General features: G+C 34.0%; 1 protein-coding gene across 7 annotated transcripts in view; it reads left to right on the top strand.

Annotated features, from left to right (window-relative positions):
* LOC147831059 (uncharacterized) overlaps positions 1-19661 on the top strand; it is a 185456-nt gene that overhangs the window by 40964 nt on the left and 124831 nt on the right. For all 7 annotated transcript variants that reach the window (XR_015524992.1, XR_015524993.1, XR_015524991.1 and 4 more), the window contains one exon: positions 1554-1648. Coding sequence is in view for 2 of the 7 variants with exons in the window: in XM_087309543.1 (XP_087165669.1) it covers positions 1626-1648 (23 nt within the window). In the remaining 5 variants the exon portion in view is untranslated. The remainder of the gene's footprint in view (positions 1-1553; positions 1649-19661) is intronic.

Below are 19661 nucleotides of genomic sequence, written 5' to 3'. Positions count from 1 at the left end.
GAATCAGCAATAAAATTGAACAAAAACTGTATCATAATTTTTTTTTCTAAACGTTGAGTCAAACAAAATCTGCAAATTTTCAGGTTACCCAAACTAATGCGCATGCGCTCTCGAAAGGAACGAGATCACGACACCAACCTCATTTATGGCTGTTCTACGCACTATCATCATTTGAATAATGATCGTGCTGCTCATTTGAAGAAATTCACAACTTGGTATTGATGCCGAATCTTAAACAGAAATGAAAGTGAATCTTTGTTTACAAGTTTGTGGGTGTTTGAATAGTTGCTCTCATGTGATAGGGTTTGACAGGTATTTTGTATTTTAGTGTTTTTTTCCCAGGGTATTGTGGATATTTTATTTAGCGAATAAACATTAATTCTGTTAATACATTCATTCTATGCTAAAAGCTACATACACAGGCATGACTACAATCTATAAAACATGTGCATGATATTTTATTCACGCAATAAATTCAGGATCTTTTGCATAATATTTTTATTCTTGAATTGCCCAGTATTGTTACTTTTGTCGTTGTTAATTGAAGATTAATATGCCTATTTAAAATCATATAGTCAATAAACAACTAAAATAAAACAACTGTTAAACAGCATAAATTCTGTATTAAGAAATATAAACATCGGAAATAAAGGAAATAAATCTCAATGCATAATTTTTTACAGTTTTAGTACAAAATAGACAAGTCTTTACAAAAAGCACTATTTTTTATTGTATTTGATTGAAAGACCAGATAAGTCCCATGCAGTATGATCGGAAGTGGACAAACGACTGTTAACCTTAAGCATGTGTATGCCATATTTTTGAACTGAAATGTGTCTTTCATGTTTACGTGTGATCTGATCGAGCAAAATGTGTCTTATTATCGTGTAAACAGGGCAACATCAATAATAGACTGACTGCTTCAAAAAGTTCCTTAAATAGCGCAATGACAAGAAATAATATAGATTGCATCACCAAACACAGTAAAATGAAAGTAACGAGCCTGATTTAAAACGTAAGCCTAGAAAGTACAGATATTTGTGTAAAAATGTAAGGAGTAAAAGTAAAATCTAAAAAAAATAAGTTGTGGATTAAAGAACTGATGCCAAAATAATCTACTTAAGTACAGTAACGAAGTATTTGTACTTTGTTATTCCCATTTCTGCCACCAAACTGTTGTAAAAGCACACATCTGGTTCCCCGGAGAACTGTCAGTCTATATCGATCTATGGTTGGCTCCTGTACTAGTAGGCGGGGCTTCATTCGCCATATTGTTCGTTACATTTTCCCCCCTCAAAACTACACAAGTGACAGATTCTGTAGTCTTTGCCTGGATCCACAGCGTGAGAAAGCCATAGGCAGCCATGATGAAGAGAGGGTTAATTTGTGTTCCTCCCAGAGCAACAAGACCTCTTAAACTCTGCCTGCCTTCTCTCCATCATTATAAAATCTACTCCAGCCTGATTCCTCACACAAGATCTTTAATAATCACACAAATGACAGAAGCTGAGATCGTCCTCCTCTGATCTGAATATTTCTGTTTAATTTGACAGGTGCACGATTAAGAAAAAAACCTCATAAAAAATATCAAACCTTTGACCATCGCAAGAAAAGGTCTGCAAGGGATGGAACACACACTTTGGGAAAGGTGAGTGTGTAAAAGCAAATACAGCCATCATCCCTATAACCTTTAGCTGTATTACAAAGAGTGACATTAATTTGCTGCACATCCAAAAAATGAGGTTTTTAATGAGAAACTCACAGCGGGGTCACTGATTGGCTGTGATCATAAGCAGTGAATAGAGCTCCTTACAATGCGCTCGATTTTTATGCCCAGTACTTAAAAAAAATCCCCTTTTTTTCCTGACACAGAGGCAGAAATTGAAATGGTGTTATACTCAATAAAGCAGTATGATGAGAAGTGAATTAGCCTATCAGGACAATGATATTGTCAGCTCGGCGTGTGAAGGTGTTGTAAGTACTGTAGCTCTTCCAGATGAATCTCTGTGCGGCTCAGCAGTTTGTCTGCTAAGCAAGAAGAAAAGGGTTTATGATTCAGCCGTCACCTGCAGGGATATATCAACTGGATATTAAGGAGCCTTTTCCACCTTAATTCAATTTCAGGCCAGCACCTCTGACATCTAATCTTTAATTGTGGATGGATTTATCGCTGTGTTTCCAAAAGCACAGAGATAAACATTCTGAAATGGCCTCTGGACCGCAATGAGGGCACCAGGAGTTATGGTTATGCAACTTCCTGTGACCTCATCAGTCAGGACACATCTTTGAGTAACAGACGATGATGATGTGCTTTGAACAAACAGGTCTAAATGAGTCGCACGTCGTTCTCTTGTATATGGTGTGATTTTGACTCGAGCAGCGTGGGGTAATGACTTTAATGTGGTTTTAGCAAAATGATTCACGGCGCTGTTGTGTTAGATAATGATTTGAAAATGTTTTGTAAGACATGATGCATTTCTCACTTCTTGATATAACTCTAACAGCTGCCTGTCTGTCTGTCTTTTAATTTAACTAAATATAATTTATTCATTAATTAACCTTTGGCTTAGTCTCTAATTAAGAGGTCACCACAGTAAAATGAACAGCCTAATTTTATTTTATTTGATTTGATTTTTATATTAAATTTAATTAATTAATTTAATTTCATATTAAATTTATATTTATAAATTTAGAATTTAATTTAGTTTAATATGTATTTATAATTTATTTTATTTGTAATTTTGTAATTTTAGTCTAGTCTATTCTACACTGTAAAAAAATCCATAATTTTATGATTTATTATAAAAAAATTCACATAAAATAATGACTTTTAAGTTACAGAAATTTACTGTAAAATAACTGACATTAAATTACAGAAATTTCCTTATTTTCATTTCTGGTAAATTTCTGTAATTCAACCTCTGTTATTTTACAGTAAATTTCTGTAATTTAACGGCCATTATTTTATGTTGAGGCACCCCAGCTGCTGGAAATAAACCGTAAATTTACGGATTTTTTTTTACAGTGTAGTTTTGTCTACTCATTCTATTAGTTTTCCTTTGTCTCAGGGTGATTTCACACCTGTGAATCGATTCTGTTGTTCCGAAACAGAGATTACAATTGTTACATTGTAGCTCCTTGCTCTTGGTGTGGTTCGCTTTCACACTACAAAGTTTCTAATTGGACCAAAAGAGCTAAAACAAGTCACAAACTCATCGGAAATAAAGGAAATAAATCTCTAAACAATAAACTCTCCTCACATTGGTTAGTGTCGGAGTCCAGCTCAGCTGTCAGGAGAGGTGGTGGTTTGGTGGTGTTTGACAAGGTGCACGCGACGTGTTCGAAGAGAGGTGCGGTGGGGAGGAGTGAAGATGGTGCGCGACATAGCCTATTTGAGGGCCGGGAGGGAGATGCTAGATTACTGGTAGATTATTACTCGTTTACGTGCATCTGGGAGACTCGCGAAACTTCCCGCCCTACTCATAATTCTCTCTTCATATAGCCGTATGCCTATTACATATTCATAAAACACTGTGATATAACCGCGCTCGGATTGTATCGATTTCTCATTGCAATCGATCCGCTCCAGAGTTCGTTTCAATCGAGTCGAGACCACCTCATTCAAGCGATCTCGGAGCGATTGATTTGGCGTGGATCCTTGCGCGATTGCTGGTTTTTACATATGCCAAACGAACCGCACTTACTGGGCAAACGAGACAGGTTCCGAAACAAAAGTGTAGGTGTGGAAACACCCTTAGTCTCTATTTCAAAGGTCGCCACAGCAGAATGAACTGCCTAATTTAATTTAATTTAATTTAATTTAATTTAATTTAATTTAATTTAATTTAATTTAATTTCATTTCATTTCATTTCATTTCATTTCATTTCATTTCATTTCATTTAACATTTACTTTATATTTATAAAATTAATTTTATTTTAATTTTTTTGTTTTTTATTAACATTTCTATATTTATCTCCTTTTAACCCACTATAATATTGCTATGTAATTACATAGTTTTTTGCCTTCCTCAGATTCTATTCTATTCTATTCTGTTCTATTCTGTTTTGTTCTATTCTATTCTATTCTATTCTATTCTATTCTATTCTATTCTATTCTATTCTATTCTATTCTATTTTAGTCATTGTTTATATAACATTTTTTATTTTTTATATTTATTTGATTTTCTTTATAAATTCATTTGGCTTAAAATGTGCCCCTCAGCTTAAATTGGCACAATGTTTGTATGCATAGCTGACCATGAGTTTACGTAAGCATGAGCATTGTCATGTGATGTTTACAGCATGATATGTCTAAAACAGTGCTTTCATTCAAACAAACAAAGAGTAATTTGCACACACAGACAGAATCATTAAATGCTTAAATCATTTTCAATCAGTAATCATACATGTGTGCAGTTATTTGGTCGCTACACTTAAATGGTTTGTTCAACAGAGTATGTAATTCTCCTCTTCTTTCTTAGCAGACAGGCCTGTGTCTCTTAGCTCAGGGAGTGCTGATAGAGCTGAGCAGATTTGTTTCAGATGTTAATACCAATCAGGTCAACACTTTGAATGGATGAGTTTTATTCCCCGAGTGTCCTTGAATGCCAGTAAAACTTTAAAAATGCATTAAAAACAAATTTGTGCGGCACAGGGTTCAAACCAATTGCATGGCTCGCTCTGCTACGGTCCCTGGTGGTACGTCTGCCAGAATTTCCACTTGCAGCATTTTTCGCTTTTCTGCAAAGGTGATTTTATTTGTGTCTCTTATTTACTAACGGGGTTAATTTTTTTGCAGATGCTTTATACAGTGAATGATAAAACAGAAAAGCCCCTCTTCTGCATTCAGACCTAAGATCCCATATCCATCCATCCATCCATCCATCCATCCATCCATCCATCCATCCATCCATCCATCCATCCATCCATCCATCCATCCATCCATCCATCCATCCATCCATCCACAGTATTAATATTAATGATTAATTTAGCAAATAATCAATAACAACTTTAGATTTTTTTAAAATTCATATACAATTATATATAAAGTATAATTAAAATTAGTATAAAGTATAACTTAAATTCTTACATATATTTTAATTATTCTTTAATTGTACATGTTGAAATATATTTATTTTGAATATTTTAGGATAAAAAATGTACTGTAACAACAACAACAACGACAATAATAATAATAATAATAGGAGTAATAATATCTTATAATAATAATAATAAGAGTTTAAATGCAAAAACCTCTAAGTGCCATCTGAAAATTTCTTTTAAAATGAGCATTTTTCTAAGCCTCCAATATTTTTGTTTAATCTTCTAAACTCTGGGACCGGGTACCAGGTCCGTGATGTCCTTTTCTTCCGCATTCTTTCAATTTTCAAGGTCTGTACTGGCCCGATACCCCCATAAGTGGTTCTGTTTTCTCATCAGTTGGAAAAGAATAACGTTTGCATAGAGTATGACATTTTTCTTTTTTCCTATGATTATTGACATATGCAGGAGCCACCAAATTTAATTAAAGCAACCTATACCACACAAAACCTATAGGTACACTTTCAAGTTTAAGTTTACAAAAAAAAGTGCCTCTTTTTTTTGGAGGGATTTATTGCAACACAGACAACATATACATTTATTTTAATCACTATCATCAGTGTTTTATGAAAATTCAAAGGGTTTTCTTTAAAGTGATACCAAACTTTTGCGTTTGAAAAAAAAAGTTCCTCTTTTAGCAAAGCTTTTTTACTATATACAAACCGTTCTTGGAGGACCGGACCCAAAGAACACCAGGCAAGGGAGAAAAACCCAGCTCGACCGTCTCCCACTGCGTATCCATGCTCTGGACCAAGAGAAGCTGCTTCTCGATCTCTTTATGTAGACACAGGTTGGAGACACCCTCAAAGACTCTCTCAGAAGCTTGTGAAAGGCTCTGAAAGCGAAAAGGATGTTGAGCATTGCACTAGCCGCGTCTTTATAGTATGACTGATTGTCATTGAAGGCAGCCGTGCACGCTGACGCCGCCAACTCATTGTCACTTGATTGGCCCGATTTTTAAACTTTCAGATGATTGGTTTCTGACGAAAACCCCTTAGTGGAAGTTTCCACATAGCATTGAAGTTCCTCATCCAAAGGGGAACCACCGTTATCCAATAACTTGCCTTGGTAACCAAAAATCTGAATTCTTTGAATTTTACAATACACTGAATACTAATATATTGTAAAATGAGAAGAAAAATATCATTTACTGTCACCATGGTAAATATAAATGAAGTTAGTTATTAAAAATGGGTTTAAAAAATAAATATCTCTGTTAAGCAATATTTGGGAAATATTTTAAAAGAATTCAAATTTCACATTAAGGCTAATCATTTTGATTTAACTATATAACATCACACAGGGATGGTTGGATGGATAGACAGTAACCTAGGCCGTCTGCTTGTTAATAGAATAAATATGGCCATGTTGCCACTGTAACCTGAAGGCAGAGGGCCTTTTGTCCCAGATTTCTGCCCTTACAAAGACACGTGGTGCTTCGGCCTCCATCTGCGCTTGATGAGAATTACAACTCCCATTTAGATGCAAATACAATTAGCTCTCCCTGCCGCGCACATTAGAGCCCTTAGCAAACACAAGTGAGCTTTTCCTCTGCCTCTTAAGAGGGCATCTGTGTCGCCTGTGTAGTGCAGGTGGAGGAGGGTAGCGATGCCAGCCAGCGCCAGTTGGCACAGTGTCAAGTTTCGGTGGATAAACACCTCCGCTTCGACGCCTGCTAGCTTATCACAATATGCCACATCATGAGGTAATTAGCCCAAGCGGCCCCTCTCTCCACTTCAGGCAAACACATGCCGAATCGTGGCATTTGGGCAGATAAATATTTGTTCTGACAGCTTGACACTTTTCTGTATCAGGAATTTGACGCCGCACTTCTGCTTTGATAATTCACAGCGGTGAAGTGTGGATATCAGGCTTAGCACATAATACAGTCATTAGCCAAATCCCCAGTTCATTAACATGCAGACGTTAATGCGGCGACAAATGCGAAACATCTTGTTGGCGTATTTCCAGCAGGCACTTTGATCAGAATATGAACGTCCACGAGGAGGTTAATGATATTATTGCACCTATCTGCATATTTAATTACGCTCCTTGTTAACGATAAGTGCTGTTCATTCAATTTGCTTCATTTTGTAGCTGGCACGTTTTCAATGGGACTCCGCCAGCCGGCCTGTCGGGGAGTGGAGACAATTAAAAATGCATTCATCGAATCTGTAAAACAGATGCTAACAATCAGGTGCTTTCTCTCAACAAGATCTCTTCAATCTTCCATTACCATTATGCCAGTTAGCCGTAATTATCCCCGTTGCCAGTTTACATGCCAGCTCTGCTTTCTCTTCCTCCAGAAGTGTTCGTCTGAAGTATCAACACAGCAGTGGGGCTCTTAAAACACGGACACATTCAGAGAAATTAAGCATTTTCTCATTAGCCCCAGGCTATTGGGCTTATAAATTATTCATTCCTTCCTCACAAAAGAACATTAATCAATTATGAAGATATAAAGAAATTAAACATGGGGAGAAAGACAGGACTTTCATATTAATATGCAGACAGATAGTAGTGCTTCTGCTTGAAAATCAATACTTCTGTGAGTAATCTGCACGCTTCGGTGGCAATGCGAATGTGTAATCAGATGGATATACAGGAAGAGAAAAAAGTAGCATACTTCTTTATTGTTCGCTATCAAGAGTGTCTGCAACAAAATTAACCATGGAAGTACATAAACAAACAAGCAAACTGGAAAAATAAATGAAGTCACCCTGATTTTTTTTGTATATAGATATATCATCAGGCTACTCAATCAATCAAGCTTTAATTACAAAGTGCTTTACAGTATTTAAAACAAAATTAAACATTAAAACACAGATGGTAAGAACACAAGTGTCAATAAAACAGCGTTTTGTACTAACGAATATCAAAGCAAGTGTAAATAAATAGGTTTTAACTTTAGCTTTAAACAGTGCCACATTTGGCATGCAAAGTTCTAAAGGCAGGGATTTAAAATCTCACATTAATATGAAGGTGCAGGACTATTAACTGAATTAAAAACAAACAACAGTAGTTTAAAATCAATTCTGAATTTAACAGGAAGCCAGTGAAGAGAGTAAAGGACAGGTGTGATGCTCACGTTTGCGACTATTCATCAGCATGCGAGCAGCAGAATTTTGCACCAGTTGTGATTGATGAAGTAAGGTTTGGTTATTTCAACATAAAGTGCATTGCAATAGTCCAGAAAAAAGACGATAAAAGCATAAATTACTTTCTCTAGATCACGCCTTGATCACCGAATTAACCTGATTATCAAAATTTAAACTACAGTCCAAATTCACTCCCAAAGTTTTAACTACTTGGCTAAAATGTGGGTTAAAGCTAAGAAAATTTGAGGGTAACCCTTTAGGCAGGTCTGAGATGCCAAAAACAATACATTATGTTTTGTCTCAGTTCAGTGAAAGTTCTGTGATAACAGATATATAATAAATAGATATTAGTGCAGTCAAACATTTAACCGTTATTAATTAAATCCATAATAATAAAAAACGTTTATACTTCCATAATATATGTATGTGCTCATATTTTTGTATTTACCTATTTGTACAGTTAAGGTCAGAATTATTAGCCCCTGCATGTTTATTTTCCCCCCAATCTCTGTTTAACAGAGATACATTTTTTCAACACATTTCTTAACATAACAGTTTTAATAACTCATTTCTAATAACTGATTTATTTTATCTTTGCCATGATGACAGTAAATAATATTTGACTAGATAATTTTCAAGACACTTCCAACCAGCTTTAAGTGACATTTAAAGGCTTGACTAGGTTAATTAGGTTAACTAGGCAGGTTAGGGTTATTAGGCAAGTTATTGTATTACGATGGTTTGTTCTGTAGAGTGTCGAAAAAATATATAGCTTAAAGGGGCTAATTATTTTGACCTTAAAATGGTGAAATAAAACAAATAAGACTTTCTCTAGAAGAAAAAAAATATTATCAGACATACTGTGAAAATTTCCTTGCTCTGCTAAACATCATTTGGGAAATATTTAAAAGAAAACAAAATTCAAAGGGGGGCTAATAATTCTGACTTCAACTGTATGTGTGAGTGTACTGCATATATATTATTTACATATCTAAAAACACAAACATAGACAGTTGAATTCAGAATTTTTAGCCCTCTTGCATATTTTTTTCCCCATTTTCTGTTTAACGGAGTGACACATTTCTAAACATAACAGTTTTAATAACTCATTTTTAATAGCTGATTTATTATTTTATCTTTGCCATGATGACAGTAAATAATATTTGACTAGATAATTTTCAAGACACATTTAAAGGCTTGACAAGGTTAATTAGGTTAACTAGGCAGGTTAGGGTAATTTGGCAAGTTATTGTATAAAAATAGTTTGTTCTGTAGGCTATCAAAAAATATAGCTTAAAAAGGGTAATAATTTTGACTTTAAAACAATTTTAAAAAATATATAAAAATGCTTTTACTTCAGCCGAAATAAAACAAATGAGGTTTTCTTCAGAAGAATAAAATATTATCAGACATACTTTAAAAATTTCCTTGCTCTGTTAAACATCATTTGGCAGAAATTTTAAAAAGACAAAAAACAAATCTAATAATTTTGACTTCAACTGTATATTTTTTTATCTTATACAAGTGGTATATTAATATAAATATATAAGTAATTGTTTTGGTATTGCAAATGTTTGTATCTATTGTATGTTTGTATTCATATATAATATAGTACACCTATGTTATGTAATTTTTAAAAATTTGAGTTTGAAATTGTTGATTATCATTTAACAGCACTTATGAGATATTATATCATATATCATATAATTTTGTATCATATTACATTACACTAACTGTAAAATATATTCATTAATCAACAGGTTTCATATTTTGTGATTCACAAGTGTTTTTGTTTTGTTTTTATAGTTATGAGTTGTTTATGGCACCTTTATCTCTGCTCTGTTGACTTTTGATGTTGCAAATTCAGCTCTGCAGTTTAACAGTGTGACTTTTATTGGCATTTTAAAAGTTTGAAACAAAACGTCAGCAACATTACAGAAATAAGTACTAGTAGTTTAGTGCAGAGTACTATACTGTAGCAGCAACAACCCAATATCAATTCAAACTAAACATTTCTGTAAAAGTTACATTTTCAAACTTTTTAACACCAGAAGGATCCCATAATTCAATTCAAAAGAAGAAATGACAATGTAAAATACTGAATATTGCTGATTTACACTTTTTTACTCTGTAACTAGCTGCTTGCCCAAATTTACTGTATTTATTCTTTCAAGTAATCTACACCAGCTTCTTCTTGCGAGTAAGGCAGCTTTAATGCATGTGTTGTTTCGCTGTCTCTGGATTTTTGTTGCAGCACAAGTTTAGCCACAAATGTTTACATTTTTCTGTGTTTTTCTTTCAGCCGTTTCTGTTTTGACAGAGTGGCAGAACTGTTGAGTAAGGTGTACATGGTGAGGATGAACGGCGTGTGGTTATTTAATATGGCTGAAGTGGCCTGTGTTTATGTACACATTAAGGCTAAATTACCTCTAATTGTGCGATTTATTTCCTTTCGTTTAGCACAGTGATTGTTATTGCATCTGAGTATATGAAAGAGTCAGTGTTTTTGCTCAAAAAAAGTGGTCAGAGAGCAAAATGTAGAGCCATTTTTGAACCAAACCACAGTTTTTTTGACATTTTTTATGAATGTGGGACTGAGACAAGATGCTTTTGTTGCTTACTGAGGTGGAGAAAGCACAGTCCTCTGTATGTTCCTCTTTACAGTACATGAAATGTGGTGTAAGAACCACAGGCATCTGCTTAAAAAGACAGTGGGATTGAGGGCGATGAAGACTGAGATTTATGTCTTACAGGAACTCGTCTGCACGGTTCGTGCCAAATGTGTAATTTGTTGTGACACACTGTGAATACTGTAGACAAAACACATGACATGTTTTACTGCGTTTACAGCTTTGAGGTTTCCCAATTAAACACATTTGGAAATTGGTTTGGTTTTTCTGTTATACACTGTTTTTTTTCTTTTCCTTCTGGGGTCAAGTTCATTTTTGATATGGGTGGCCAAAATTTAATTTAATTTAATTTAATTTAATTTAATTTAATTTAATTTAATTTAATTTTATTTTATTTTATTTTATTTTATTTTATTTTATTTTATTTTATTTTATTTTATTTTATTTTATTTTAATATCCTGTCATCTTTTTACATTACACCTACGTTTCAAAGTCAACAGAGGCTTTTCATTTTCAATTATGCTCGCTGATCCTTACATACAGTTGAAGTCAGAATTTTTAGCCCCCCTGTTTTTTCCCCCTCAATTTCTGTTTAACGGAAAGACGATTTTTTTTCAACACATTTCTAAACATAATAGATGTACTAACTCATTTCTAATAACTGATTTATTTTTATCTTTGCAATGATAAAAGTAAATAATATTTGACTATATATTTTTCAAAACACTTCCATATGGCTTTAAGTGACATTTAAAGGCTTGACTAGGTTAATTAGGTTAACTAGGCAGGTTAGGGTATTTAGGCAAGTTATTGTATAATGATGGTTTGTTCTGTAGACTATTGAAAAAATATGTAGCTTAAAGAGGCTAATAATTTTATCCTTAAAATGGTGAAATAAAAATGTTTAAACTGCTTTATTCTAGCAAAAATAAAACAAATGAGACTTTTTCAGGAGAAATAATATTATCTGACATACTTTGAAAATGTCCTTGCTCTGTTAAACATAATTTGGGTAATATTTGAAAAAAGATAAAAGATAAAAAGGGGGCTAATAATTCTGACTTCAACTGTATATTGCTTGTTTTCATCTTTTATTTTACACTTGAACTAAAATAAATGCTCAGGTCTTTTTAACCAATAATATTATCGATGCTGTAAAAGGTATTCATTTATATTAATCAGTAATATCGGAATGTGAAAAGCCTTTTAACGAGCACAACAAAAATATTTCTACTAACAATCACTAACTGCAACTTTAATAGCAATAGGATTTTAAAACAAAGTCAATAAAAAAATTAAATCAACCGTTGGGCTTGTTCATACTTAGCCCAGATCGGGTTGAAACAGCCCATCATTTTATCTCACATTTTCTCTGAAATATTTGAATATCGGTACTGATCTGACGACTCTCTATTAAACCAAATAATCCTCCCTCATCTCCAGACCTGTGGCTGCTAAACTGTCTTTCTTTCCATCATGATAAAATCCGCTCCTCTGAAAATCCTCAGGACAGTAAAATGCAAAGCAGCAGAAATGAAAGTTAGTTGAAAGTCATTAGAGCATATTAGTGGAGGTAAGCATGTTCCCTGAGGCCCTTTAAGAAGACACAGAGTGATTAGGTGACGCCTTTCAAAAACACTGTTGTTCTCTTGGATGGAAAATAAGAGAGTTACGCTTCTGTCCCGCTGCGCTTCCTCCGTTAAATCTTGAAGAGTTAGCAAGATTTAATCCCATTTCTGCCGTCGCGTCCTCACTCACGGCCACTTTGCATAAGAAGTGTCCATTACGCTCACTAATGGGAAAGTGTGCTTTGAATTGAGCTCGGGGTCTTTGCATCAGACTCTAAAAAGCACACCAACACACTGCGCCTAATGGGAGTACATTGCCATGAAAAGATAATTTATCAGATTCGCTGATTCACCAGTCCTGTGCCCTTGTCTGATTGTGTAAAATGATCCGCTCTCTAATTACAGTCCATCCTATCAGAATTGCAAAATAGTTGCCATCCGGATAGAAGTGGGCGGTAGATTTTTTTATTTTTTGGGGTGGTGGGAGATGGAAGGTAAAGGGGAGATAATAGATTGACTTTAAATGTCGTCATATCTCGGCGGAAGATAAAGTAGGGTTCTGGAGATGTACATTAGTCTGAATGATTTACTCTCCTAACGAGTCTAATGTCTTCCTTTGATCGGATTATACGGGTCGCTCTGTGATTTATTTCAAGCTGACTCTGAAAACATGCGGGCTACATTTGAATGCTTGCAGAACAGTGTTATTTTAGTGACATTGGGACGATCTTAGTTTAATTAATGGTTTGAGAATGGTTTTTATTTGTATATATTTTTATTTTCACTACACTAAGTTATTTTAGTTGCACTTGACATGCTAGGCATTCAAGAGTTTTTGTTTTGAATTATTTGTAAGCTTTTTCTACTGCATTTTAAATTTCCATCATAAATGTCAATATTGGACGACAAAGTTGCTGAGTGGTTAGCACTGTCGCCTCACATGCAAGAAGGTCGCTGGTTCAAGTCCGGCTGGGCCAGTTGGCATTTCTGTATGGAGTTTGCATGTTCTCTCCATCAGGTATGGGCAGTATTTCTGACACATGTATTTCAAAATAAGTATTTCAAATACAAAATAATATTTTAAAATTTGTATTTTATGGGGTTTGTGAAAATGGGTTAATGTTTTGTATCAAAATACCTTAGTGTCTTGTACTTTTGTATTTTAAAATACTGTAAAATACTTTGTAAGAAGTCTACATCATGACATCCTAAAAATGTGGCCTCAAATTGATGCCTTCTTAGTTATTTAGGCTTGGGCGGTATCCAAATTTTGATACCGTCAAACCTCCTCCCTATTTTACCCCGGTATTACTGTGCATAATAATAAAAAAAATTGTTCGTATATTAGAGATCTGCGCAGGACGCTCTCTCTCTCTCTCTCTCTCTCATTCTCTCTCTCTCTCACACACACACACACACGCACGCACACACACATATACAGAGAGAGACACAGCACTACGCTCTCTATCTCTCTCATTCTCTCTCTCTCTCACACACACACAGAGAGAGAGACGCACAGCACTAAGCTCTCTCTCATTCTCACACACACACAAACAAACAAACAGCATCTACGCGGCCGCTCCCTTTCAAATTACACCAGAGTTACCGACCGCTCCCGCCCCGCGATTTATTCGGAAACTCATTCCTGCACCGCAAGAAATCTGGTTGGCTCCCGCGGTACAGCAGCGAGCATGTAGATCTCTAGTTCATATTTACCACGTCTCCCTACTCGTTCGGTCAAAACTGGAAATATTGCCAAACTGCAGGTCACTTGGTGCACGACTTGCCACCTCTCCCTCTCCGTCTTCCTCTCTCTCTCTCTCTCTCTCTCTCTCTCTCTCTTTACTCTACATTGTCCCTTGATGACAATCAGCGCATACACATTTGTAGGCATTAAATAAATAATTTTAATATTTAATACTTGTTTCCTATTTAAGTGCATTGTTTTTATGACGGTAACTGTATTGAAACCCCTCGGTATACTGTAAAACTGTGTTACCGCCCAAGCCTAATTAAGAAGGTGGAGTATGCATGGAAATTATGCAATATACACACAAAGAAAATAACAGATTAATGGCAACAAAAGTCAACAATCATTGAAAAAGTAAAAGTATACTGCACAATGCTAAGACCAGTAATGCCAGTACAGAGTAAAATTTGGCATCAGCATCTTTGCTTAAGAAATTAGATGGAATATATATTAGTCCTTAAGAACAAGATGTGGAGCCTTCAACACACAATCATTCTCAGTCTCAGTGCTGCAGGTGGAAATGTAGAGGATGTTTAGAATAATAAAACACCTAAAACTGTACTGGTGTTCACTAAGGGAGCAAACTGGGACTCTTCTGGTTAAAGAAGAACAGAAAACATCAGTCATTAAAAAACATTACACAGAGAAAAAGTATTAATCACATGAAGAAAGGCAGGTGTAGAAAGACAGAGAAAGGCCAGACAGCTGCTGAAATCTCTCAGCAGTTATTCGGCAACCCATTTCAGCAAGACAATGATACAAAAACAGCCAAGGAAACTCCCAAATGCTTGTGATCTAATAGAAAAAAAAAAAAAAAAGATCAGATTTGATAGACGAGACCCACAGAAGCATCAAGATTTTTATACTCTGTTGAAGTCTTAAAAACTCACACCTGAGCAATTAATGTGACTTCATTCCCCATATGAGAGGCTGCCATCACCAAAAAAAGCCTTTCATATAAAGTATTAAATACGGTTCAGTAGTTCAGTACTTTCTCCTTTTGTCATTTAATTGTTATAACACAAAAGGAATTTTTCAGATTTGTTTTGTTTTATTTTTATGTTTTTGTTATGTGTTGTGAGTTTTTACCAAAATCTGGTTCAGTTCAGCTCCTTTAGAAATATTATGGCTTTTTCAATGCTTATTTTCCCTGCTGTATACAGTATAATAGATATAAGAACAACAATTTTAAGTTTTATGTTATTAGAGATAACTGTGCAATATAATGCTACACATCATTCATTTTGAACAAGCAGAGGTGAATGTTTCAGTCAGAGATGAACATGTCTCTTCTTTGTAGTTTTTTGCTTGTGTTCTCGATGCATCTTGATTTTTTCTGTTAGTTTGGTAACTGTACTTAGCAGACAGAGATGGCCTTGTCCCTTGGACCTAATGAGTCTTTTATACACTGTACTGTGCACATAAATGTTTTAAAACTCTTGTCATAACATTCACTGGCGTACACATGACAGCTGGTATCTGTTGCTGCATATCTGTCCTGAATATTTTATAACCACATCTCCAAACTCCAAAAAATCAAAACCCAGAAAGCTTTTCTTTTTTTCCTCCTCTATGGCATATCAAACACTTTTTAAAGTGAAATTGAATACGTACCTAAGTAGTTTAGGATTTTGAAGAAGTGGGTTTTCAGTACTCAGGATGAATGATATTTTGATGGTGAGATATGCTTTTTTATACATGTATAAGAGGCAATAGTATCTGGCAAAGTGAATAAGAAATACTTTTAAATATTTTCTAGGCCAAGTGACATTGAGCAGATGAACTCCTGTTAAGACTTTTCCAGTCTTAAAAACAAAATTGTTTGAGTACATTGTCAAATTGTTTAATTTGTAATCATGTGAATTATTTATATACATTATTAGAACTTTTAGCATGTAGTAAAAGCATTGAGAAACTTAATTATGACATTAAATTGTTATTCCATTTTCAATTTCACATTTTTATGTATATATTTCCAAATGTCTACGTACACTCACTGGCCACTTTATCAGGTACACCTTACTAGTAACGGGTTGAACTCACTTTTTTCTTCATAACTGCCTTAATCTTTCCTGGCGTAGATTTAACAAGGTACTGGAAATATTCCTCAGAGATTTTGGTCCATATTGACATGACAGCATTTGCTGCAGATTTGTCGGCTGCACATTCATGATGCGAATCTCCCATTACACCACATCCAAAAGGTGCTCTATTGTATTGAGATCTGGTGAATGTGGAGGCCATTTGATTACAGTGAAATCATTTTCATGTTTAAGAAATCAGTCTGAGATGATTCGCACTTTACGACAAGGCGCGTTTTCCTGCTAGAAGTAGCCATCAGAAAATGGGTACACTGTTGTCATAAAGGGATGGACATGGTATCAAGTAGGTAGGTTGTGGCGTTGACATGACGCTCAATTGGTACTAATAGGCCCAAATTGTGCCAAGAAATTATACCCCACACCATTACACCACACCAGCCTAATCTGCCTTAAGGTTAGACGTGCTCAGTGAGGCTCTTCTGCATACCTCGGTTGTAACAAGTGGATATTTGAGTTACTGTTGCCTTTCTTTCAGTTTGGACATTCTCTTCTGACAACTGGCATCAACAAGGTATTTGCACCCACAGAACTGCCGCTCACTGGATATTTTCTCTTTTTCTGACCATTCTCTGTAAACCCTGTGCGTTAAAATCCCGGTAGATTAGCAGTTTCTGACATACTCAGACCAGACTGCCTGGCACCAGCAACCGTGCCACATTCAAAGTGGCTCACGTCACTTAAATCACCCTTTTTCCCATTCTGATGATTATTTTGAACTGCAGCAGAGTTTCTTGACCATGTCGACATGCATAAATGCATTGAGTTGCTGCCATGTGATTGTCTGACTGGAAATTTGTGTTAACGTTCAGTTGGACAGGTGTACCTATTAAAGTGGCCGGTGAGTGTATATATACAGTTGAAGTCAAAATTATTAGCCCTCCACAACAGTATTTCTTATAATATTTTTTTTTTCTTATTTAAATAAGTATTATTTGTTTTAGTTCAGATGGAATACAAACAGGTTTTTATTTTTTTTTAAAAACAAAACATTTTAAGGTCAATATTAAAATATATATATATATATATATATATATATATATATATATATATATATATATATATATATATATATATATATATATATATATTTGGATTGTCTACAGAACAAACTATCTTTATACATTTACTTGCCTAATTACCCTCAAGTTGCCTAACTAACATAATTAATCCAGTTAATCTTGTAAATTACACTTTAAGATGAATACTGGTATCTTGAAAAATATCTAAAAATATTATATATCGTCATCATTGCAAAAATGAATTAAGCCAGTTGCTTAGTTATTAAAACAAATATGTTTAGAAATGTGTTGAAATAAATCTCTCCATTAAACCAAATATATAAAAGAGATGGCCTCAATAATTTAATGCATGTCAATTTTTAATACATAATTGCTAAATAATATAGCTAATTACTATTTTTAAATATTGCATATTGTAGATAAATTACATATTAATAAATTATTTTATATTTAACATTTGTTATTAATAATGTAATTTAATTGTCATATTATTTTAAATGATTTACATTCCACTTTTAATATTATTGATATTCAGTTTATTAATTATAAAAATATTTTAGTCTTGATTAATTATGCTGGTAATATGCTATCTCCTAGAACAGTAATCAAAATTAGAATTCTCCAATATTGCCAGTAAAAGGAGCCTCAGCGTCTTGACCTTGCACATATGGAAAAGGTGCTTCACCATGGTAACCTGGATCCTCCAGGCTTTGCGGCGAGTCCATCATCTCAGCCTCTTCATGTAGGACTTTTATTGGCTGCACAATTGAAATGTCATGCTTGGCCAACAGAGGAGCCTGTCATTTTTAACGCGTGATTAAACCATCCCTGCTAAATGGAAAACACTGCCTGACCAGACAACAAAATGGGGAGAAGAGAAACACAGACAAACTGAGCAAATCCGGTGCTCACTCTATAGGCAAAACACTGTTTTTTTCATGCACATGGCAATTTTGAGATTTTGGAGTTTTCAGAAAGTGCTTATATATTCTGATGTAAATAAATGCACATTTTAAGTACCCCTTTGTCCATTTGATCAGTTTGTCTGTATATTATATTAGATTAAATTAGATTCAACTTTATTTTCATTACACACTTACAAGTACAATCAATGAAATGCAGTTTAGGTCTTACCAGGAGTGCAATAGCAGCAAGTGCAGGATATACAGTTGATGTCTTAATAATTAGCCCCCCTTTCAATCTTTTCTTATTTTTTAAATGTTTCCAAAATTACGTTTAACAGAGCAAGGAAATGTGTCTGATAATATTTTTTTTTTCTGAAAAAAGTCTTGTTTGTTTTATTTCAGCTAGAATAAAAGCAGTTTTAAATTTTGTAAGAACCCTTTTAAGGTCAAAATAATTAGCCCCTTTAAGCAATATATTTTTTTTCGATAGTCTACAGAACAAACCATTGTTATACAATAACTTGCCTAACTACCCTAACCTGCCTAGTTAACTTAATTAACCTAATTAAGCCTTTAAATGCCACTTTAAGCTGTATAGAAGTGTCTTGAAAATTATCTAGTTAAATAATATTTACTGTCATCATGGCAAAGATATAATAGTTATTAGAAATGAGTAATTAAAACTATTAAGTTTAGAAATGTTTTAATTTTTTAATTTTAATTGGGGAAACAATAAACAAGGGGGATAATAATTAAGGGGGGATAATAATTCTGACTTCAACTATATAAGTTATAAAGTGCAACTATAGAAAAACTATGGTGATATTTACAGATGGATGAACTACATTAAATTTAGAATTACAGTAAATGTTTGTAAACAGAGCTCCACTTCAGCACTACTAACATAAAAATATAAATCTTTTTTGATCATATCTACATTCTGAAGGGTTTTTTTTTTTATTTCTTACAGAGGGAATGTTCATATAACTTGCCTGATTATAGTGTACATTTTATTTGACTAAAATTAGGAAAATAATTTTTTTTGACAGTAATTTAAATGTTTGTCATAATTTATAAATCCTCTCAGTAAAACATAATGGGAAAGTAATATGTGTGGGATATACTGTACAGTGCTCAGCATAATTGAGTGTGCCCTGTTTTGAAAATGAGTATTTTGTATCCATTTCTTTGTAAATATAGACAAAAACAGATTTATTAAACATATATATTCATTCAAATTATATTTTAATCACCAAACATATTTAGAACTTGAAAGATAATTCAATTAAATTTAAGCAAAATATAGATTTTTGAATGTTTTTTTTTTTTTTTTTTTGCTTCTCTTAATTGTTCCTCCTTTTTAATTTAGTATTTAATATTTTTCTATAACATAAAAATTTGGGTGTACTAGTTTTTGGACCATTATCGTAAGTTATTTATTTTTTTAGATAAGCTATAGATTTGGCTACAGTACTGACTAATCTGAT

This window comes from Danio rerio, chromosome 24 (genome assembly GCF_052040795.2).
Source record: "Danio rerio strain M-AB ecotype USA chromosome 24, GRCz13ab, whole genome shotgun sequence".
Classification (NCBI taxonomy): domain Eukaryota; kingdom Metazoa; phylum Chordata; class Actinopteri; order Cypriniformes; family Danionidae; genus Danio; species Danio rerio.
Note: the sequence above shows the minus strand (reverse complement) of the source record. Positions and strands in the feature narration are given on the sequence as shown.